The sequence below is a fragment of the Xiphias gladius genome, chromosome 22 (genome assembly GCF_016859285.1).
Source record: "Xiphias gladius isolate SHS-SW01 ecotype Sanya breed wild chromosome 22, ASM1685928v1, whole genome shotgun sequence".
Lineage (NCBI taxonomy): Eukaryota > Metazoa > Chordata > Actinopteri > Istiophoriformes > Xiphiidae > Xiphias > Xiphias gladius.
Genome location: NC_053421.1, coordinates 12,884,032 through 12,908,634, shown reverse-complemented (window position 1 = coordinate 12,908,634; position 24,603 = coordinate 12,884,032). Strand labels below are relative to the sequence as shown.

The 24,603-nt window shown below is 39.2% G+C and overlaps 1 protein-coding gene across 2 annotated transcripts in view; it reads right to left on the bottom strand.

Annotated features, from left to right (window-relative positions):
• Positions 1 to 24,603, bottom strand: part of LOC120784309 (F-actin-uncapping protein LRRC16A-like) — a 69,242-nt gene that overhangs the window by 32,923 nt on the left and 11,716 nt on the right. For both annotated transcript variants that reach the window (XM_040118008.1, XM_040118009.1), the window contains exons 3-7: positions 9,434 to 9,484; positions 3,178 to 3,237; positions 1,104 to 1,225; positions 457 to 554; positions 137 to 207 (exon numbers count right to left, since the gene is read on the bottom strand). In XM_040118008.1, the coding sequence (XP_039973942.1) occupies positions 137 to 207; positions 457 to 554; positions 1,104 to 1,225; positions 3,178 to 3,237; positions 9,434 to 9,484 (402 nt within the window). The remainder of the gene's footprint in view (positions 1 to 136; positions 208 to 456; positions 555 to 1,103; positions 1,226 to 3,177; positions 3,238 to 9,433; positions 9,485 to 24,603) is intronic.

Sequence of the window (24,603 nt, the reverse complement as noted above, 5' to 3'; positions counted from 1 at the left end):
ATACTGTTTTGGCTATCCTTTTAAACAAAGGGCTTTATGCAGTTTTAAGTCATGCAGTCATTCAGCACTGAAGCACAGCTGAACTGGGATATGTCTAACCTATGCAACTGCACAAAATAATGTAAATAATACTGACCCACTGCACCTCTTCTCTGTAAGGCAGCCCCAACCAGTCACAAACACATCTGTACATTTGAGAAAACCCACCTGCACAAGAGAGAGAAAACGCAACACAAAAGTTTAAATTAGAGGAAACTTTGGCTAAAACTGTGAGATGTGGATTGTGCAAAAATGCACGTAATTTAACACTGCAATCAATTTAATAAACAAATCACCATGTAAAACTACCAAACCACTGATCTTAACTCACTATATAACTGTAAATGCACACACATCATACATCATTAGAGCAATGGGATGTAGAGCACCAAGTAATTACAGTCACAGGTTTCATACCACAGGGTCCAGGTTCAGCAGGCTTGTTGTTCTCCCACAGAGTCTGCAGAGAGATCAGCCTGTCTGGAGGCTCCATGCAGAGCTTCTTCATCACTTTACTGAAAAGTAAAAAATAAGTACATAGTTTAGTCATCCCATTTGTATGCTGTAGCTGGGGACATTTTCAAAAACATAGTGTCCGCTCCCCTTAAAAAATTTTCAATCAAGCCGTTCCAGGCTACTTCCAGACTACGCAACTTAATGTCTAATGAAAAATAAGAAAAAAGAGCATTGGCATCATTAAATTAGATTGCAGTTCAAAAATCCAAACATCAGCCTCTGAGTCAAGTCAAAGACTTTTGTCCTGTTCACATGCCGAGGCTATTGAAGTTTATGGTTTTACATCTACATTCATTTCTGCATATATATTCATTCTTCCTGTTCTCATCAAAAAAAAAACGAGATTCATATCCGCATTACACTGCCTGTGAGTAGACTTTTCTGTAGCGTTTACCCTCAACCAAAGCGACATGTGCGGAAGTCAGGGATACATATGACATGCAAAATCAACAGAATAGTAATATGAGATGAGTATCGCTTCACTACACATGACTCCATGAAAACGAGCAGAAACTGTTATGTTACACACACATAGAGGCTGAACTCACCTAGGCGGTAGACCAGGACATATCCTCAGTAGGCAGTTTCCTATGTGAGCGACCACCTCATTAACCTCCTCTGAAGAGAGCAGCCTCAGAGAGAAGGAGCCACGCTCATACTCTATCAGCAGCTAAAAGGACACATCACGGATTAGTGATTCATACCAACGCCCATGGTTCTTCTTCACCTGCTTTCAACAACTGTTTATCTTTTTTTTTACAAGCTAAATAAGTATAAGTCATCCCTCTTTTCTTTACTCTATTCCATCCACTGCCTCAGTCTGATTTTAAAAAATAAAATCCACTGCATAAGAATAGTTTATTGGCAGTAAAGGGTTTGACCTGAATGCATTATTTGTCTATATACATATGTACCTGTTACTCTCCATTCATTTTTATTTCATAATTAGACTTTTCTGTCCATCTAATCCCATGAATCTATGTACTAAATTTACAATACAAATAACAAGAACAAAATTATCACCATCTATCCTCTCAGCCACATCTACATCCCACATCTTTGCATGAAGTAAAAGTCAAGATTTAATGACATTTACCAAGACTGGCTAACCATTTCAGCATTCACCACAAGTATGCAAATGCTGATGTGAGGTGATACGTGCCTCTTCCATAGGCCAAAATTACCATAATCCTAGATAGTGCAGGAGACCAACAGTCAAGATATTAAGAGGACTGACGTCTCTCAAAATGAGTGGGAAAGAGGTTTCACTGCAGGAACAGTGTGGTTAGTGACAGATTATCATATTTTGTAGGTAGATCCTGCTGGCTGACAGCCAGCCAGCTCTGGTCAAAAAGCCAAATGGAAGCTCTCTCCAGATGGGATAAATCCAACCCAGCGCTATCATTTCTGGGTCCTTGAACAGATTCTGATGTCGCATATGTTAATGATTTTTGTCACATATGTTAATGATTTTTTGTCTCCTACTCACTAAAGCATCTGTTGTGATTACAGGCACTGTCCTTAAACCTGAGGACTTGGGCTCAAGTACCTATATCAGCAAACATCCATTTTCTAGTGTCCCTAAACAAAAAACCGAATCCTGAGCATCTGTCCTGTAGCTGACTCTGACCTTTGATGTCACGGGAGACAAGTTAATGCACGAAAGCAATAGTGTTGGTCCATGTACCATTGATATAAATCTGCTTGTTTTTATTGTAGGGATTTGAGCTGAATGTAGTACACTGCGTTCACCTGATAACCTTGGAGATAATCCTTCTAATTGGATTTGTTAGTATAACAAAAATGTGGTACTCAAGAACTGATTTGCACTGTTATCACATTATAACCCTTTACTGTATGATGTTTCAGCTATAAGTATTTTAGTATCAAGTTTAGTCTGTATTAACACTGCCACTGCCATGCCTTGGCTTTTCTGTCATTATAAATTAGTTTAATGCAGATACTCAACAGGAGCAAACCCTACCCATGATATTGAATTTAAAATGCAAAGGAAAAAGACACACAAGGTGAAGGTGAACCGTATGTAACGGTGGCGTTTTTGTAACAATCCTTTAACAATCCTCCTGAATGCATAAAAGGGCATAATTACAAAAAAAAAAAACACTTACCTGCTTATTTTTAGAGAGTTAGGTGAAAGGACTGATACCACTCTCATGTCTGTATGCTAAGTATGGCGCTCGAGTTAGCTAGCTGTTAGCTTAGCGTAAAGACAAGCAATAGCAGGAAACAGCTAGCCTGGCTCTGTCCAAAGTTACAGAATATGCCGTTGTATTTCATTTATTTAATCTGCACACTAACATAAATGTAAAGATGACATGGCTTTAGGATGAGTTACGTGGTGTTGACGGGGGGGGACTTTGGAGGGAGCAGGGCTAGCCATTTCCCCCTGCTTCCAGTCTTTATGCTAAACTAAGCTAACCGCCTCCCGGCTCCAGCTCCATACTTAGCGCAGCGACAGGAGAGAGGCATCCATCTCTTCATCTAACAATTGGGAAGGAAGCAAATAAGCTTATTTCCCAAAAATGTTGAAATATTGCTTTAATATTTATCCGGTCTATATGTGGTGGACATTGTTAATTTTGGTCTAAGGTTCTGTAGTACCTGTGTAGGCTTGTTACAAGCAACTCCCTGGATCTCCAGATAATTAAAGGAGTGTTCCACCTAAAAAGAGCACAGAAATCACCATTAAAATATTTGAAATACCACTCTCTTTCTGACCTGCTTTGAACAACAGGTTGCTTCTAACAATATTTAAAAGGGCAAAAACTGCACTATTAAATCAGGGGGTAATAGGCACTATATGGTTACTAAAGGCACATTTTAAGAAAAAATCATGCATTACAGTCTTATACTAAACATAACATTAATTTAACTTATTTATCAGAGAACTGAAAGCTGAACTTACTGTATATTTTAGTATACACATGGGGGCAATTGTTTGAATGAATGAATGTGCAAGTGTGTTGTTCTTGTGCTTGTATGTGATCTTACAGTTAGTGTACTGTATCTGTGAGAGTAACTGTGGCTGACAACTACAGTGTAGTACAGTGACTGACTGAGAAATGTTGACTCACAAATTTACACATTTCTTTCAAAGCAGCAGTCAACAAATTTGCAGGTTCAAATGAAAAGATCGGGAGGTGAGATACAGTCACTTAATTTTTGTAAATACATTTAAAATGCATACCACTTAAGGATGCTTGCTCATTTGCAAGAAAGTATTTTTTCTGAACAATTTTCAGTCACAAAAAGGAAAGACACTAAAGAACGTATATGCATTTTTTCCTTTTCAGTGTTTACAATTTGCTTCCTGAATTATTTGAAATGAGAAGGGGTTGAGTGCAGCTTTGATGGAAAATGGAAAATACTGTAAATCAAAAAAGGTCTCATCATCATCCCTATCGCAGTTTCAAGAGAGCATTTAAGGACAAAGAAAACAAAGAACAGCAGAAGCTTGCCTTTCCATACCTAAACAGGGGAGCAAAAGAGATTTTTTTATGTGAGAGGAGGAACCTTGAATACAAATTCCTTCAACTATATACAAAGCACACCGTTTTCTTGCACTGTCTCTTCATCTCTCTTTCTTTTTGTCTCTCTCTCACAAACATAGACAAACAGTGCAGTGCCTGAGGGCAGGCCAGGGAGCGCGGCCAGACTATTCCAGGTGGGCGCTGTGTTCCTGAGGCTTGGCTCAGAGATGAGAAGTGGGAGTGGATAAGCAGACTGTCTGTCTACTGTCTGACTACAGTATGCAGTGTGCGTGTGTGTGTGTGTGTGTACAGTATTTCAGTGATGCCTGTGGTTACTCACTTCTACAAGCTAGAAATAATTCCTAGAAATATAAATAACCTAAAAACTCAGTAAGATATCACCCTGAATGGAAAAAAAGAAATACAGACAGAGCAGGTAAAATAGTTGGAGTTTCTTTTCAAAGTACTGGGCAAAATTTTCATAAATTTTGGAATATGCTAGAGTCAATTACACATGTAATTCTTTACCAATTATTTTAAAGTTCCAGGTCAATATAGGAGTCTTTTTCACTGTTTACTGTAGATCTAGAAAACTATACTGCAGAACAATTTATCATATTTAGATTGCTTCTAATTATAATACAGTTTATTACTTATGTCTCATTACAAACTCACCCAAGTATAACAGGAAAGTCAGCACACATAAGTTATTGAATGGATTCATGTGAAAACAGCGAATCCTGTCTATTCAATGTGCAAACACCTGGGTTTACGTGTAAGCACAATATAGAGTATAGTGTGTTTACAAATGATACAGTGGCCTATAGTATATACTATGTTGATTTGTGTATTGAAAAGTATCATCTGTGTGCAGTAAACAGCGTCTAAACCTACTAGAAAGGGGTCAATCAGTTCATTTCATAGAGCCAGCAAATGACATGACAGCATACAATACATACTGTACTGAGCAACAGCCAATGATGAGTGAGTGTGCGGATAAATATGAGCTCTAGCCAATGGCAGGCATCATGCTGGGAGATGTTGGAAGGAACCAAATGCCTGAGTAATTGCATCCTTCACTCATTCATTATCTGTCCGTCTGTCACTTTAACCACTCTCTTTTTTTCTTTTTTTTTTTCTGTTTTCATGAAAAAATTCAACGTGTATTCTGTACACAGAATAAAATGATGTACAGGGATTGATTATAATTGTGAACATTAGGAATGTTACAGTCAGTTATAACCGTAAACTGTAGATTGGGAGATTATTGGGCTTTATAAACATTTGTCTGTTAGTGTGAAGCAGTTCAGAATGTTAGACAGCTACTTGTTTATGTTACTTCAGGTTTCTTTATAATTTACATTAGATTGGATGAAATGTTTTGCATTAAGTTGTGTCTTGAGTGTCTAAGTTATGAAAGGTATGCTCAGTGTAATCTTTTGTTACAGAGATAAAGAGTGTACTGGTATGTGAAAAATATGGCAAAAAGAGGCTACAGGGGGAAAAAAAGAGGAGAGGAAAGGAGGGAGAGATGAATGAAATGTACAGTGTGTGTATGCATGTGTGTGTGTGTGTATGTGTATGTGTATGTGTGTGTGTGTGTGTGTGTGTGTGTGTGTGTGTGTGTGTGTGTGTGTGTGTGTGTGTGTGTGTGTATGTGTGTGTGTGTATGTGTGTGTGAGAGAAAGAGCATCAGTGATGTTTGGTAGATGACACTGACAGACTGTAAGGCTCTGCAGCTTCTCGGGCAGAGCCAAACCATCAATTGGAGACACACAGACACGCACACACGCACACAGACACACACGCACACAGACACACACACACACACACACACACAAAACCCACTGAGATGTGCATGAGAGCTAGAGAGGGATTACAACCACCACTGAGAGAAGAGGAATACACAGTATGTGTTTAAGTGAGGGTTTACGGCTACTGCGACACAATACTTAAATATTAAGGCCTTGGGCTCTGCTCGGAAGAACAATACTAACAAAATCTCCACCTACAGATTGTTCTCTTGTGTTTTAGATGCATCTTTAGGTTTCCACTTTCACATGATAGATCAAATACATTTCCTACAATACATTCAGATGGCCAGAAGGATAAATAAATGCCCCAAACTGTCAAAAAAAAAAAAAAAAGCAAAAAACTGGAAAACAATCTACAAAGGATACATACAGTCAATAGTTCATGTGTTGGAACAGTGAGCAAAGTTAATCTTCATTTGCAGTTGACTCATGTCCACTGTGATATAGATTTCACATAAAAAAAAAAAAAAATCAATAAGAGGAGAATTAATGTAACAGTCCACTTTTCATGGATGTTAGCAGGATTTGTCTTTTAACAAAGTCAGTATGCAGCAAGAACCCACCCAGCACTTGCATAAAGTTTTAAATTGGGTTGGATTGATCGTAAACCTTTTTGCTACTGCCAAAATGATGCGTCGATTAAACGATTATTGGATTAAAAGAAAATTAATCGACCAGTGTAACGACGATTAATTCCTTAAAATATTAATTAAGAAAAATGGCACACATTACCTGGTTCCACCTTCTCAAATGTGAGGATTTGATGCTTTCTCCCTTATTTTATCAATGTCACCTGAATATCTGCTGAATTATCTGATGCTGGCTGCTTAAAACAAAAAAGCTATTCAAATCATCATGCTCTTGCCGTTGGAATTTGTGACTTTTCTGTGCTGACTGAATGATTAAGTGATAACGACAATTATCTTTAGTCGCAGAGAGTTCCTGGAGGGAAAACCATGCACTGGTTACTTTTGAAATAAAAACCATCAGATTCAACTGGATTTAAAATTTTGTAGGTTTTCCCTGCTGACCTTTGGCACAGTGGTGAGTGGGGGGGGAAAACCATAGAGATAAAGGGAAAGAGACAGAGAGAGAGAACAGGGTGAAGAGAGAAGGAAATAATCTGGATTGCTGTAAAAGAAGGTAAAGGCAAGGATGAGAGTGAGAAACATCAACGAATTGGCTTAAAGGAAACAAGGAGAGGAGAGCAAAGGTTGTCTATGGCTGTAATCTGACTAAGAGGGGAGAGGAGAAGGGGATAGAGGTTTGCAGCAATGGGAAGACTGCCAATACTGCCAACTAAAAGTCACAGCAAGACTTCTTACAGTACCGACTCTTATTGGCGAATGGTACAACAACAAGAGTAACATCCAAAGTAGAGAAGAGAAAGTACAATAGAAAAGAATAGAAAATGAGACCAAGAAAAAGACAGTGGAAAAACAGAGACAGAGACGGGGTGAGACATACAGTAGACAGGAGAGCAGAGGGGCTAGTATGTGTCTAATCCCTTCAGGTCAGAAGAGAGCAAATAGATAGAAAACAGCAGAGCAGGCTAAATAAACGGCTCATAACACCGGAGACATATGACGTCATGTGAAAAAGGGTCAGCTTTGAATGTTTTTTATGGCCTCTTCTACCTATAAACCTATAAATCAGTTTTCAAGCAACCAATCAATCACCTAAACTGTCCCTGGAGGCATCTTATTGAGTGGAAAGCATCTATTTGAAGGGCAACTGTTAAGTATTTCCTGGACCTGGTACACGATATGACGTTATGTGCTCTCATTGGTTGGGGAAAATGCTGTTAAGTGTCTCTCTTTCCTAGCAGGAGGATAGTCGGTCCGGATAATGGAGGAAGAACATTGTTTTACAGTCTGTTTCCATATGCGATCACCGCGCTGTTTGGTTTCGTGAGTTTGTGTTTTGGTCAATGTGTTGGTCTGACTATAGGATGTTTTATGTTTTGTTGGTTAATTACAACTTATTAAGGAATCAATACTACAGGCTGAACAGAGTTATAAACTGCAACCATATCCTATGATCACTTTGCATAAATACTGTAGAAATGCTATTCAAATTTGAACAGTTACCACTTATTTCAGTTGAGTAGTGTAGCGTGTCCCTTTCATATTTAAAATAACATATGTTGTTTGCACATTTGTTGGAAAAACGATATGGCAAAGTTGAAATAACTATCACATCTCACAGTTCATTTAGCAGCATTTCTGGAGCTTTTGATCATATCAGATGATCATCAGCAGATGGAGTTTGCTCATTGTGGAATTGCAGATGTTCAGTTATTGCATTGACTCCAAGAGATGTGACTCCTCACCACATCTGTTGGCTTAAAAGTTGTTGGTTAAAAGTTCCATCTACTGATGAAGATCATGCGATATGACTGAAAGTCCCGCAACTACTACTAAATGGACCGTGAGGTGAGACTGTTTTGCCAACTGCTGTTTCCAAGGTCAAGAATTAACTGTGAAACTCTTAAAGCAAAGTGATTTGTACAGTAACCACTGATACCTGCATATACAGAGATGGCTACAAACCGGTATTTCTTTATGAACATGTGATAATGTCTTCCTCTCATTTTTATACTAACTTATCCAAGGTTAGGGTCACAAGGTACTGGAGCAAATCCCAGCAAGGGATGTTACTTACATTTACTGTTGGCCCATTTTCAAAAGCTAACAGGCCAGACCCAGCTAATGGGGTCACAATACAGAAGCAGTCTGATATGAAGTTCAATAATGGCAGTTGTAACAGTTATTTGACTGGTGCTGCTAGAAGTTTGAGTGAACATCTGCTTTTTGTTACTCCACTGTTGGTTTTTATGTAGTGGTGGTGACAATGATGCTGGTAAAGATAATGACAGATGTTTCATTGCTGGTAATGGTGCTAACAGACACCATCTGTACTGCATTATGGCACTGAGGTTCCATGTTAAAAAAAAACAAAAACAAACAAACCACAGGCTTGTCAACCAGCTATATAACTCTACTATAACCAGGCACACACAGAGCTATTACTTTAGCCTTAATTTGTTCTTTTGTATCGCCAATGCAAAACATACGTGTGTATATGTAAACATGTACATACACAAACAAAGGGTTGAGTTGGGAAAATGAATAAAGGAGGGACCAAAATGCATATTGATGCTAATCAGTAAAACACTGTTAGACTTAAAGAACAGAACCAGAATTCTGAGGAGAGTTAAACCATGAAGATAAAGCCTGTAACATGAGCATCACCAAAACTGGTTTTATAAAAAGGTTTTCATCTGACAGTGACAGAATAAGGAGATTACGTGTTCAGCGCAACTGTGGTGCCAATCAATTGTGTTGGGGCTGTCGCAAGATGTCCCAAAACTTTTCTAAGGTCATTTTTGACAATTTATTGTGATTAATTTACAGTCAGAAAGGTGAGTAACAAACATTTTACAACATTTGCTGACATAATACTCCATTATTTATTACTATTACCCTATTATTTTTTTTATTTCTGGTCCCTAGAAACAAAATGCTGACTCTGCTGCACAAAACACACTTAAAATTGAGTTGCTGCTCTTACTTTGGTGGGAATGCGTGCCGTCAAGAGGTAGGCTCGGTGAGACGCGAGAGCCTGAAACAGAGAGAGAACAGAGAGAATAATGAGTATGTAGCTGTAAATATACACTCTGAATGACAAGAACAAGGAAATGACAGAGAACACAGAGAATTCTCCAAGTGACTCATCAAGATGAAAAGGCTTGTGACTCTGAAACATCTCTGTCTGAGGAATGACAACAAGGAGAAATGCACCTTTCTACTTGAGAACAAACATATAAACAGACCATTTACAGAGACCAAGACCAAGAACCATTCAGAGAAGTTCCTGATTTTAACAACCACGTCAAACTGAGATGCATATTACATTCAGCCAAGTTACCTTTGTTTTTATTGGAATACACCCTGTCTGAGTGAGACCATCATAGGTCAGTGGGTTTTTCTTGATTTCTTGCTTGTGTTGCCTCTACCTGCTGAGCAAACTGGGCACCAACTGCCACTGTTTATTAGGGCACAGGGTGAGAACTGAGTTCGCTTCTGTTGCTGAGCTATGGAAATAAAGTCAAGGCTCGAGGAGGTATAACTGAATACACTAAAACTTGACATTCCTATCCAGACAAACAGCCTTGGTTTGTTGAGATGGCTGCCATAGAGTGTGCTGTTGTTATAGCAATGACTTGCACGATTCATGTAACTGAGAATGTGTTAACCCTGACAAAGACCGAATTTTAGGAAAGATTCCAGTGCTTCATAGTGATCAATCCAAACACTGAGTCTCTATATGACATCACTGTACATTATAATATAAAAATCTATGGTAACAATTTCGGTGTACTAAAAGTGAATTATTATTATGGACCATACAAACATCCCTCAGAGGATCAAAGGTCAAAACAAGGAAAAACTCTAGATTTAAAAAACTAAAACAAGCTCAATGTCTAATACAAATTCATGTTTACAAGCTGAAGTTGGGTGTCATGACACTGGATCTTGTCAAAAAATATCACAACACACTAAAGCCTGACCTTTGAAAAGGGACATTGCTGTCTACCCTTTTCAAGAGAGAATACCCTGATTGGTCAGCAAAGGCACATACCAAGAAGGGCAGCAAGTAACAGTTGTTTTCATTAGATTCATTAGATCACTTTCCTCAATTAATCGTTTTATAAAACAATCTCTAAAATTTGAGAAAAATGCTCCTATTTTTCTATAGGAAATTGTCAAAGAGGCATATTTAATTTGCTTGATTTGTCCAACCAACAATCCAAAATCCAAAGATCGTAGACAACTAAAAAACCCCCAACAAATAGTCACATTTTATGAAGTAGAATCTGTGATATTATTTTTTGAATTTTTTGCTTAAAAATTAAAAAAAAAAATCTTTTCTCAAAATTATTACCAATTAGATAATACGATAATAATTAGATAATAAGGTCATTGCAGCTCAATCTGCAGAGTGAGCTGCAATGACCTTTGTGGCAAGCCATCTCCTACTTTTTTGCTTTCACTCTGCACTGATGGCATGCTCAAATAAAACTCGGATGTCACAAATATTAAAAAAACAGCACAAAAATATTCATAATCTTTGTGGTTAGAGGCTAAGCTTGTAAGACGCTTTAAGGCCCCAGAAAAAAGGCGACTTAAACCTGTTGTTTTTTTGAATGCAACAAAAAAAGATCTAGGTTAGAAGCCACAGAAAACAAATGCCAATGGATAAAAGCAGAGAATATTTGAATAAAATGAAGTAAAAAAGAGCTAGGGTTAGAATAGATGAAACATGTACAGAAGGAGAGTGACATGGAAAGAAAGGAAATGAGAGACTGACATCAGAGATTAGACGAGAGGGAGCAGAAAGATTGATCAGAAGGTGAGAGAAAACTGGAGATGAGGTCTAAAGCAGAGGAGCGGAAGATAAAATGAAAGACGGAGGGAAGGGGGAGAAAGAGCACAGCATACTAACAAGTCCCAAATAAACAATGACTGGCACGAAGGGCAGGGAGGGAAAGAAAGCAGGAAAGGAAGTGAAAAGAGAGCACTAGCGAAAATAAGATTAAGGAAAGTATATGAAAAGTCACAATATTTTCGAAAGACGTGAAAAAAGAAAGAAGGAAATACTGTTCGGGGTAAAAAGGATGACAGTATCTCCCAGCCCTCTGTGGCTCAGCTCCACAGGCAGGGTCTGTGTGGCTTGATATGATGTTGACAGACAGGCAGGCCTGTGTGACCACAGATAACCTCTCCTAAAGAGCACCAGTCACCACTGCTACGCTCAGCTCGCCCTCTGACTTTCAGTTTTTCTATTGTCTAGAAGGTAACTATAATACATACTGTGTGTCATTGCAGGAGGGCTGGTGATGGAATCTTTTAGCTTCATTTTTAAAGCTAAATCTACATGAGATGATGTGAATGTTTTTTATGAGATGACAATCACGGTTTACTACTACTTGAGTCTCATTGTCATAGCTTTGACCATTGTTTCTATTGGTTATGGTAACTTATAATCGCGTCATCGCAAAAATGATGTCAAACTAGGCTAGAAACTTGATCGGTCTGACAATCAAACAGGTTGCAAAGCAAGCCAACAGTTATCAGCCAGATTATCACCCACTTTAAGTGGAGGTATAATTAAAGGCAAACACACTCAAAATGTCGGTAATAATCATTGCACAGGAAAACGGTGAGTGTGCAAACTACGATCAGATTTGAACCACGACCTCTGCTACACAGATTTCGACCATTCTTTATTTTGATTGTCTCTTGTGAGTCCCCCAACTTTTCAGAAGAGCAATAATGAATTGACGGAATAGCCCTTTAAAACTATATTCTCTTCTGACTTCCCTGTCTTTCAATGTCAGACTTCTTTTTAGCATAATTTGCAGGTTGTAAAGAACGGAAATTATCCCCCAGTCACATTTTATAGTATACAGAGCAACAGCAGAAGAATGGTCAATAGGTAAAAAGATGGCGTCAGTATGATCTCATAAGTGAAAAAAAAAAAATTAAAAATGCAATTTGTGGACATAAGAGTTTGTCTGCAGAACTTCAAAACTGCGTGACAGAAAAAGGTTTTCTGCACAAGAATCCTTCCTCCTTTGTAATTCTCCATGGATGGAGCCCTGGTTGTGTGTGTCTGGTGGCACTGAGTAATAATTTTAGTTCCTAACAGTGCATGTGAAAAACACCAGGAGTTAAAGAAAGAATGGTATACACCAGTGGGTTTCCAGGAGCTGCCATCACACCCAGCAATGACCAAGAGTCTGCTGACTCTGAGTGAAGGGGACGTACTAACTGTCCACTGAGGATTCTTCGTTTCTGTGCAGTCTTGCAAGAGAGTGTAGTAAATCGTTAAGTACTTAGATAATCAATTAAGGCTTTAAAGCAATCAGTCAACAGTAGCCGGATACTTTCAAAGGGACCGAAGGACACTTCTGGGGACTGATCCTTCTAACTAATTAAAATACTTTAAACATACTCTGGTTCCTGTTGCCACAGCCTCTTGGATTTTCTTTTAGTTTTTCATCGACCCATCCTCCTCCTGTCAATGAATGACTGCCCTCCTGCACTTTCCCAGTGCTGCCCTTCTCCATCTGCTCTTTTGAGTGGACAAAGCCTTAACACCCCCGTTTCACGACCCCCCTCCTCCCTGTAACTGCCCTCCTACCTCTCTCTCGCTCTCTTCCTGCTCTCTGTCTTAAGTGGACTTAAAGCCTTGAGCGTTCCCATCAACCAATGATTTCACAGCAACCACCATCCCGCCTTCAGCTCTACTCAGCCAACCAGAGGGCAGCAGCATTGGAGCATGTCTACAAGACCAGAGAGAGCATCTGCTATTACTCTCTCTCTCTCTTGCTTGCACACACACACACATACACACACACACACACACACACACACACACACACACACACACACACACACACACACACACACACACACACACACACACACACACACACACACACACACACACACACACACACACACACACACACAAAAACTGGTGGCTCAAAGACAAGATAACTGCCACAGGCTCTAAAGCACCATTGGCCTACGTCCTTGGCCTGTGTCACATGCCACCCCCTCCACACACACACACACCAACCCTGAGCTCTGCTGGGGAATTTCTGAGCCAAATCTATTTTATTATGAAAATTTGACACAGACTTTTTTCATACAATTTTTCTTCATTTTTTATGAGTAAATAAAATCATGTTTAATTGCTATTTAACAGAATATTCAACACACACTATTGATAATTTCTGCTTCACACACCTACACACACAATATGAGAGAAAGTAGACAATGTCCTATATGTTTCTCTGTGTGTGCCTGTGTGTGTCTGCTGTGTAGTCCATTTACAGGATTACCATTCCCAAATTTTCTTTTTTCTGTCACTCTGTCACCCACCCCAAACCCACAAACCCTGAGTCACACATATTGCGTTACTATGGCAACAGCTAGCCCATACTGCACACACGCATTTATGAGTACAGACACAGACACAGACACACACACACACCCAAACACATACATGAGACACTCACTCACACATGAAAGCAGCACAATGCATTGCCAAGCCTTACTTGAGAATGTCAATGAGTTTTCAGCCCCTTAAACAACATTCACACTGGCCTACAGTTATACTGAATCTCTGTAGGAACCGAAGCAATACAGAGCAGTGTTTCATTTGCAGTCATTCAGCTGTGGCGGCACTCAGCCACAGAAAAATCTAACCCCACCAAAAATGCTTTATTTATCCATCATGTCTTGGCGTGCACTCACAGTCCATTATATTTATCACACCAATTTGTGTTCACCCCCTTTAGTTTAGTTTGTTTGGGTGAAAATACTCTAAAAACTCTGGTGGCACCAACGAACATAATAAAAATTGCTAGCTACAAAGGCTTCACATGTTTGACCACCCTGAGGTAAAATGGAGAAAAAGTACAAATCCGGTGCATTAAAATGCAAGGAGTGAGAGAGTAGGAAAGGTTTAATTGGATCCTTTGCTCCTCTTAGTTCTCGTCTTGCTTATCCTCTCAACACATCCACAAAAATCAGTCTAATCTTGCTGCTAGCACTACTAGCCTGACAGAGGCTAACGATGAGACTGTGCCAGTACTGACGGTAATTTCAGCTGTCTGAGGCGCATTAAGACCTATTTGCATTTGTAGCTGGATGAGGCCAGACTATTCAACATCACTTTGCTGTGTGTTGAGCAGGACATAAAGACTGACCAAAACAAACTGGTTGGCAGGTTTGCCACCATGAAGGAGAGGAGGATTCATTTTTAAAATGGGACCATGATATGTACAATATTCATTAACCTGTAAGGATTATTTTGTTCTATGGAGGATGGTGGAATACACAAATGGGCTACACTAAACAACAGCAGGCTGAGCAAAGACAGCAATGGTGAGTGAAACATACATAATTAGGCTTTATTAACTTAAATTTTGGTTATGAAGAAATCAGTCACAATGGTTAACTCCATTTTTACCGCATCTTGGCACCTGTCCGTGTCACAGCCTACGGTGTTGTAGACTGTCTGCTTTGCAAGTGAGTAGGCCTTGAAGTGTCGTAGACCACTGTGTCTATTTTATATTTGAATAGGCCTTTCGTGTTGCAGACTGCCCTGTCTATTTTTTGTTTAAGTTATTCCCGTGCAAGAAAGGCATGGTACTGAGACAGTGTGCCTGTCGCTGTCAATCGGCGTTGCTGCTGAACCATTCGTCATTCGATGCACGTACATCGCCGCATGCTGTCCTCGGTGCTGAAACATTTGAACGTGACTAGCAACCTGATTTCTCTTTTTAGTTCTTCAGAACAAGCCTGTCTGAGAGGGTGGCTTCACTGTAAGTTTTCTTAGACATAGGCTTGCTTGGCTCAATAAGTGACAATTGTGTTTATGGATAGGATAGGATTGGATATATCAGCTATTTTACAGTTGTGAATTTGGCCCCTCGGAATGCTTTGCCCCCCTCTGTGCTGAGAGTCTAGATCTTCCCCTTCCACTCTCATATCTGTCTGTCAAATATGAAGCTTAGTGAGGAGATGGTTAGCTTAGCTAAGCATAAAGAATGAACATGGGGGAAAACAGCTAGTCTGGCTCTGTCCAAAAGTGACAAAATCCACCTACCAGCGCCTCTACAACCACACCATTTGTTTAATCAGTACAAAAACAGAACTGTAAAAATGACAAATTTTGCATTTTTGGGGTGTTATGTGCAGGACTATACTCTACACCCTAAAAAGAGCAAGGCTAGCATTTTGCTCCCATTCCCACTCTTTATGCTAAACTAAGATAGCCGTCTCCTGGTTGCAGCTCCATAATTACAGGAAAGACATGAGAGTGGTATTGATCTTCTCATTCAATTCCCAGCTTTAAGACCAAGTAATAATAATTTTCCAAAAATTTAAAGCAAATGTCGAACTATTTAGTTAAAGTGTAATGTATTTGAACAACAAAGATGCAGTTTGAATATGTACAAAAAGTATGACTTAGCAGTCGAACGACTGGTCACTCTGTTGATTACTCGCTTAAATGAATCACGGATTATCAAATTTTTCTGTTAAGTCATTTATCTAGGTAAAATGCTAAACAGTTTATGGTTCTAGCTTCTCGAATGTGAATATTTGCCGGTTGTCTGTGTTTTATATCATTACAAATTGACCACCTTTTTGTTTTTGACTGTGGAACGGACAAAACAAGCAATATGAAGACATCAAACTGATCTCTGGGAAATTGTAAAGGTCACTTCTAATCAACATTTTAAAAAGAAAAGAAACGAGATTCATGAAAATTGAATTTATTATTTTTATTCTTGATCAATCTGCAGATTACTTTCTCAGTTAATCAAAAAAAACAAAACACAGCCCCAATTAAATTCCTCCCCACACCACTGCAGACACAGAATCTTTATTGCATAATCAATGCCAGCATGTCCTGCAAGTGCAGGCATGTCTGTGTGTAACATTAATGAGTCATGATGTGCTAGCTGCAAACTTTATCTGTCTATGCAGCACAGTGGAAATGAGAGTATTTTTTTGAGAAGAACAGAGAGACAGAGAGATCAGCCAGTGAGACAAGCAGAGTGGACACCAGGGAGACAGAGAGTGAAACAGTGAGGAACGGAGAGGCGGAAGGGCAAAGCAAGTGAAATGACTTAATAGACTCAAAGTGCTGTTTTGCTGATAAGGAGAATATTTAAATCCAATCAGTGGCAAAGATACTTAATGAAGGGAAGTGTTTAAAAGCCGTTTCATCTCTGCCAAAACCAGTGGTGCTGGGATGTCTTAGCTTTTGATACACTGAAATCCATCAGCTCTACCTGGATCCCATGCAGTGGATTTTTATTGCCCTGCACTTCCCTGCTTTTCCCTCCCACTCTTTTCGTCCTTACCCTCATTTAGTCCTATCTTCTCTCTCTGTATTTTCAACAATGGCCTAAGAAAACATTTACACTATATGATTACAGAAAGCTCCAGATGGTAAAAAAAAGGACCACGATTCCCATTTTACACCGGTAAAACTGTATGCAATCTATATCTGAGACTTTGTGCTGTTAAATGTATGTCTATTGGATAATCGAGCCATCACTGCACAGAAAAATCCATTCTCCATTCCTGCGTTCTTGCTCTCTCTGTTTTCCTTATCTCTAACTAGATGCCCGCTGGACTGCACCATGAGGAACAGTTTACTATAAATGAGGTACAGTCATCACATGACATACTGCCAGATTGAACAGCTTAACCTGAAATGGTTTTTTTTTCATTTCTTTCTTGTAGTGTTTCTTTCCATGCCCTCTCCCTGTTACTATTTTTTTGTCTATACACTACATATGAATATGTATGTGCTGCATGTGTGTGTGTGTGTGTGTGTGTGTGTGTGTGGGTTTGAATGTATTCACACAAGAAGGCACTTGTATAGCTAAGGACAATGGAGAAGAAGAAAAACACACACACACACAGCTCTGTTTTTATCTTTGAATAATCAGGGATGGTGTAACCCTGTAATAGAGAAGCAAGTCTCTCCAGGCTGCTGTTCAATATACAGTAGTAATTGTACAGGGCAAAAACACTGTACCGTACCATCTGCAAGATAGAGGTCTTCATGTGTCCCACGTCCAAACTAAAGTCAGTCGAGTAGGGTCTTATTTTACTGCCACGGAGGATTGGATCTACATCTCAATATGTTTAATACTTGAGTCGATCTGAATGGATCAGAGTATATTCAGTATCAGTTCTGATCATGTGGTACAATATGTCATAGTCACTGCTAGCATATCATGCTGTTGACTCTCTTTCATGATCTGTTGGATCAGCTCGAATTAACTACGGGTCTATTCTGATTGGGCCACCATTCTGCGAAGACCTCTTCAGCAAGGCATTGATAAAATGCCTTTTCTTCTCCAGACATTAAAACTCCTGACATGGGTTAGTTTAACCCTGATGATACTATATTATGCCAATTAACCTCTTGTAGTCTCAAAACTGTACCGTACACATAGCCATTAAATCTGTCAAAACATCCTGAGAAGGATTCTGAAAAAGACCCCGAAGAACATCATTTAAACCTGGTTAATCCCCTCAGCTGCAGAGGAAGCACACTCCTCTATTTTCATGCCATACTCCTACAGTGGAAATGGACTCTGAAGCCAAGATAACCACTTATCTGCACTGAGAGAGTGGGAATACTGAGAAAGATACTCAGTATGGCTAAAACAGGAGAGATCATCACGGTGGGATCTGTTCTGAGGCCATCTCAAATTTAACCTGATTCCAGAAAAGAGCCCCCAAACCGCTCTAAACCCAGGCAGAAAAATCATTTGTTTCACAATACATTGATTCTCCACTGCCAAGACAAGCTGCTGACAGTGCAGCTGAGGTCTAGTCCTGTGATGCCTGCAGACTCACAATGCGCCAAAACCACAGCACAATGTGAGCATGTAGTACTCTTTCACAGCACAGCATGGTTCAGTGACAGAACAGCTAACATGCGTACAGTCCGGTCTTCTTTCTGCAGTCTCAGATTAGACAGAACACAAATACAAGTAAAGATTTATTATTTATAGAATTTATAGGAACATTACAAAACACTACTAATTTAAAAAACACCTAAAGATAAAAACACAAATGCTTAATAATGCACAATTTTTCTATAAAAGAGTCCTCAGATAGCAAAGCTACAAATAGCTTTGTCAGGATACATTCCACTTTTTTTCAAATCATGGATAAAGCCATTCTTTGCAGTGCATATCCTCCTCTCACTGCGCCAGCAGCCAAGGAAAGCATTAGGAGAGAGACATCAATTTTCTTTTATCTCTGCCCTGCTCATCATTATGTGTTTTACTGCTGAGGAGATGAGCATGGTGAGGAACAAAGGCGGCTGACAGTGGTACTTCCTGAACAAATTTGATTGGCTGGCCTCATCAGACCACAGCTGCATCGAGCTCAGGCATGAATAAATGTGGTGTCTGATTATGTTACATTTCATGGTTTAGTTCAATTGTTTTTTTTATTTCTGCTGTTGCTGGTTTTGTTTTCAGTCAGAATATAAAGTGTCAGCTAACATGCACGATGTGTTAAATAATAAATGAGACATATACAACGTAAGCCTGATTATTAAATATATGGAAATATTTTTAGACGCAATACAAATTCTTTGTAGCAGCTGACAATTAGTCTTTGGACAGAAGAGAAAAGAAATCCTTTTTTTATTGAATTGGGTACAAAAATCATCAGTACATTCATGCATGATACCATATACAGTACATCATCTCTATACGCTGCCTGTGTATCATTACCTCACTAACAAGCTTAAAATATTCAGTCAAGCTCCCAAACTTGTCTTACACAACACAAATGAGGCTGAGTGAGCATTCAAAAGGGCCACAGCAGAGGGATTAAATGATTGTGCTTTCAGATTAGGATTATAGTCCTGGTTGGCAAGACGCCCTCTAACACTGGAGAGATGTCAGGGTTTTTAGAAACTGATGGGACTGATAGAGGGGGTTCCTCTTAAAACAGTGTCAGCCTGCATGGTGTCTCTAAGACCCCTTATGTATGTGTTAGGTTACAGAGATAAGGAATAATCACAAGGGTTCATTCATTCATCAGCATAGCAGCCAGACACAATAGATTGGTTTCTGTGTGTGTGTGTGTGTGTGTGTGTGTGTGTGGCTATGGGATGGTGAGCCAAGGTTTTTTGGGTAAATGGGATATTACTGCAGACCACAGAGATGAAAGAGTAAGACAGAGAAAACCAGAGAGTAAGAACGAGAGAAAAGAGGTGAAGAGGTTGTTATTTTTACAGCTCAAGCATAACAAAGTAAACCAAAGTGGAAAACCTCCTGAAACTGAGGTCAGTGCTTTGTCAAGGAGAGAGAGAAATACACAGGTATGACGAAGAGAGAGTGAGGTAGAGAAGAAAGGACTGGCAGAGACAAAGGCAGAGTGAGGAGAGGGGAGGAGGGTGTAAGGACGGGGGATTTCATTCAGGGCTGGTGTTGGCATTACCCATGGTTTCCCTCTGGAGTGGGTAGATAACATCAGTTGGCACTAAGCAGGCACATGCGCGCGCACACGCACGCACACACGCACACGCACGCACACACACACACGCACACACGCACACACACACACACACACAGTGCTGTACATTGATTCAAAACAATAAAATTAGTGTGGAATAGACCATGAACTACATTTCCCTGCATTTAAGCAAAGGCCCTCTGAAGATTAAGTTTATGTTATCAAAGTAAAAATGATCAAAAGATGATAATGTAAGACTAATAATAGCTTTCCTGTAAAGGACTCTAAAGAGAACTTATGCAATTTAAGAGGGAAAAAAACAACAACAGAAAAACCTTAAAAATTGGGAAAGTGCACATAATAAATTAGGTGGTTCATGCTTGATAGTAAAATTAAAAAAAAATAATAATAATTTTAGGGAAGAATTAACACTTCTCCTAGATTAATTGAGTAGAACAGGTTATATATTCAAGCACTGTGACAGCCACTAATTATATCCCGAGTTTCAGTATTATATACCATAGAGTTAGGGTCATAAAACATCAATCTACAGTACAACATACTGCTGATCTTTCAGAATCTACACTCATGATGAGCACACTCACATGCGGAAACATGGACACACATGACTGCACATAAAGACCCAGAACACAGTGACCAGGGAGGGTAAAAGGTTAGTTATTCCCTCTACAAAGTCTGCCACATGGGATTCGAAACAACTATCAGCACTGTATACTGAATGTAACAATGTCAAAAATAAAATAAAAAAACAAAATGAAATAAAATAAAATAGAACAATGGAAGAAAAAGGTAAGGTTAGCAGTTTGCAGAAGGCAACGATAAAAACTGCATGTACACCATAAAAACCAACCATGCGGCAAAGGCATATGACATATGTGGCACTGTGCAGTGGTTTGCTGAGAAACAGCTGCATGTGTGCCACGAAAGGTCTGTGACAGAGTCCTTGAAGGCGGAGACAGCAGACTTTCCAATATCATACACATGCTTCCAGTCTCTTTTGATCTGTGCTGGTGGTTTGAAACTCATGGACTGAATAATCTTGGGTTAAAATAAGAATTAACGACAAACCCTGATTATACAGGCAATGAAAATGACAAGTAAGCCTCTCTGGGAGAGACACATTATGCTGGTTGTCTCATTTTTATCATTCAGGCTTCATTGTTTGATAGAAAACGTCACATTGATTAGACCTGGTTGTTCTGTGGCTGTTTACTATGACATGGTCCACAAATGTCATTACCATCCAATCAATGTTGTATGTTACTGTGACCTACAAACCCCGTTCAGTTACACCCAATAAGAGCAGACTGATACTGTAGCAACCAGGCCATTCCATCATAACACCCTATAGCCACTCTTCCCACAGTACGACAGAGCAGGATTTACAAGGGACAGGACCAGTTGGTTCAGATGTGCATATTTTGAACAAACTCAAAAATTAAAAATGGAAAAGAGACAAAAAAGTAGCAAGACCTCATTTGCCTCATTTGGTCCTGAGGTTGAAACCAGACATATTGGAAGTCAATAGTATGAGATTATGAAAAAACAAACCTATAAAGCCAAGGACCAGACGCAGGGTCAATTACATTACGAAGACTGTCTGAGTGACAACGAACCTGACCACAGATAATGATGATGAATGACTGTGGGCGGGGCTTGCATGGAGCCGGGCCATGTGGCTGGTTAATGTCTCTCCGGGGAAGGGTTTTGTAGGGCACTGTGGGCTGGAAACATGCTATAACAAAATCCCTAGTCAGCCTGGTGGGGTCTAATACAACACAGAGACAGTTAGATACTCAGCCACTAAAATGTGACAGTGAGTGAACAGGCTACAGGACATAATGAGCACGTTCAACCTTTCCATCTATTCTGAGAGTGACCACACAGGGAATGGAAGTTCTCTCCCACAGACAAAGATGGGACAATCACACACTTGGAGAAGGAGTTCTGCTAACTTTACGTCCTCTTACCTCCTTGTTCTGAACTTTCCCTGATAAGATTTGCATTTTCTTTACACTGTTTACCTTTTGTCTTTTTTTATATATGTGACGCTACGTTATTTGAAGCAAGTGCACATTGGATATACGGATAGTTTTATTTTTTGGAGGCCAAGTTGTATTTATTTTCATACATTCTTATCATTCTTACTGTGCATTATTCTCTCTTTTCATTCTTGACTCTCCCCAGGAGGGCACAGATTACAATGTTGCCATGTCTGTCGCTTTGCAATAAAGAAAGACAGTCACAGAAAGTGTGGTCCTTGCCCACTATACAACACAACGCAGAGTCAGACCCAACACTTACACACACACACAGACACATACACACGCACAGACACACACACACACACACAGAGAGAGAGAGAACCAACCCCCGTGCATAATTAACCTGCTCATTCAGCTGAATCTGTTCCAGAACTTTCACAGAAACTAAACCACTCAGAAAGAGGTTGGAAAAACGGTCGGATAACATGGTGTAGATACACAGAGAGCTAAAATTAGTCTCCCCAACTAACCCCTAAAATAGCATCTGCATTCAGCCTATTCTGACAGATTACTCTGGTTGAATTGGTAACAGTATGACACAGCAAATCAGCTTCAAGTTGAGAGGAATTACTGGTAAGTGGGTTTTAGGTTCGTTCATCCTAATGAAATGCATGAGGAGATAATGTGTTGCTCTGTCCGATGACAAGCAAAGAAGTATACCTGAAGAGAATATTCCAGACTGGGAACACTTTATGTTTAATATATCCATATCTATGTGAGGGAGGAACCATTTGATGTCTCACAACAACAAGATGGGTTTAAACCCCACCAGATCCAACTGGGACCTTTCTGTGCTGGAGTGTGTATCCTCTCCCACGTTGTAAGTGAGGTGAACTGGAATCTAATTGCCCTGCAATTGCATTTGAAAGAGTAAGTGGCCGACTAAGTGGTGGCACATTAAAGTGTGATCCACAAGCCAGACGCAAAAACGCATTATCATTAAAATTCTCAGTACGATTCTTTAGTTTTCAGAAATAATGTTGGCTGTTTTAAAACTTTTAGCAGAATTGAAACAATTAGTTGATTATTTTAGCAACCACTTTGATCAGTGATTAATTGGGTTTGAGTCAGTTTTCAGAGATTCACTGTTTCCAGCTTCTCACATGTGAGGATCAGCTTATCTCCTGTTTAATATATTGAACATTCTTGGGTTTTGGCCTGCTGATCTGACCCAAAATGAAATTTGAACACAACACCTTGTGCTCTTAAAGTTTCAAGGGCATTTTCTTAAATCAATTACAGGTTAAGAGAAAACCAAATGAATAATTTTGGCGTAAAACCACAGTCAGTGTCACAGGTATCTTTTGTTTTTTGAGTATAGACTATGTTTTGTCTCCTATTTTCTGGTCTACATACCAGTTCTGAGCAAACCTGAAATGTTAAACTTAAGAATGATTATTAATTTGTTAATTTTCCATTTCAGCTTAACCTTCCTCAGCATTATAGGCTAAATTGTCACTTAAAAATGCTTATATAGAGTCTAATCTAGTCCATTTGACCAAACACAAATCATTAAAGACAACACTATAGTGGATTATACAGTGACTGCAGTGTACTCAGCAGGGAGATGGTGACCTGTTTGACACATTTTTTCTGCCTGGTTAGCTCTGAATGTCACCCCAATTATGTTAATAATCACCACAGCATTATGACAGAAAACACATAGGACCTTCAAGCAGAGTTAACTATTTAATAGACACAATGATTATGTGCCTCACAACATTATAACAGTTTGAACTCAGGCTGAGCCTCGGTTAAAGTACAAAGAACATTATTTCTATGTTCACATCCACTCAACCAAGCAAATGTTCGAACACATACTGTATATACAAAATGATTCCCAGCTTCAAAACTGACAGCAAAACTAGAAACAGATTTATTTAGGCAGGGAAGACTCCTCTAAAGTCACTGCCGTTTGAGTCAAGACTCCGTGCTCCGACCACAAACACAAACATCAACTGAATAACTTGAATGAATAAAAAAACTGAATTAAAAAAAAATAAAAAATAAAAAGCAAAACAAAAGGAATATTACATCTCTGCATCAAGACACATGAGGTTGCCCGATACTTACAACAACAGAGACACAAAATGACTGCTCTCAACAGTATGGTGACCTTAGATATCCACTGAAACGGTAATGATATAGGCTCTCTTTAATCACGAGAAAACACAACAATGCATTGCATTGTAGGTCTTTAAAACGTAGATAAATATACTGCAGCGGAGTAGACAACATAAATGCTCCATGGTAAAAGAATTAAGCTTTGACATTACTAAATCACCAGGTTTGAATGTTGCATGATAATTCGAATTTTGTCAACTCCCTACATATTGCATATTTTCATACATGGGTAATTACACGTCAAATCAACAGATTTTCTGGGATTCTATGCCCTTGAAATATAGATGTGAAATAATTTTTTTTATTTTTAATGCCTCATAAATCAGAAACTTTGATTTCTTTCAGACATGCACCTAGTTGCTAAGAAAGTCATATAACATGAGTAATACATGTAAAAACGTAAAAGATCTGATGTGGTTCACTGTGAAGATATAGTCAGCTCAAAAGCAAAAAGATAATTTTTTTAATACAA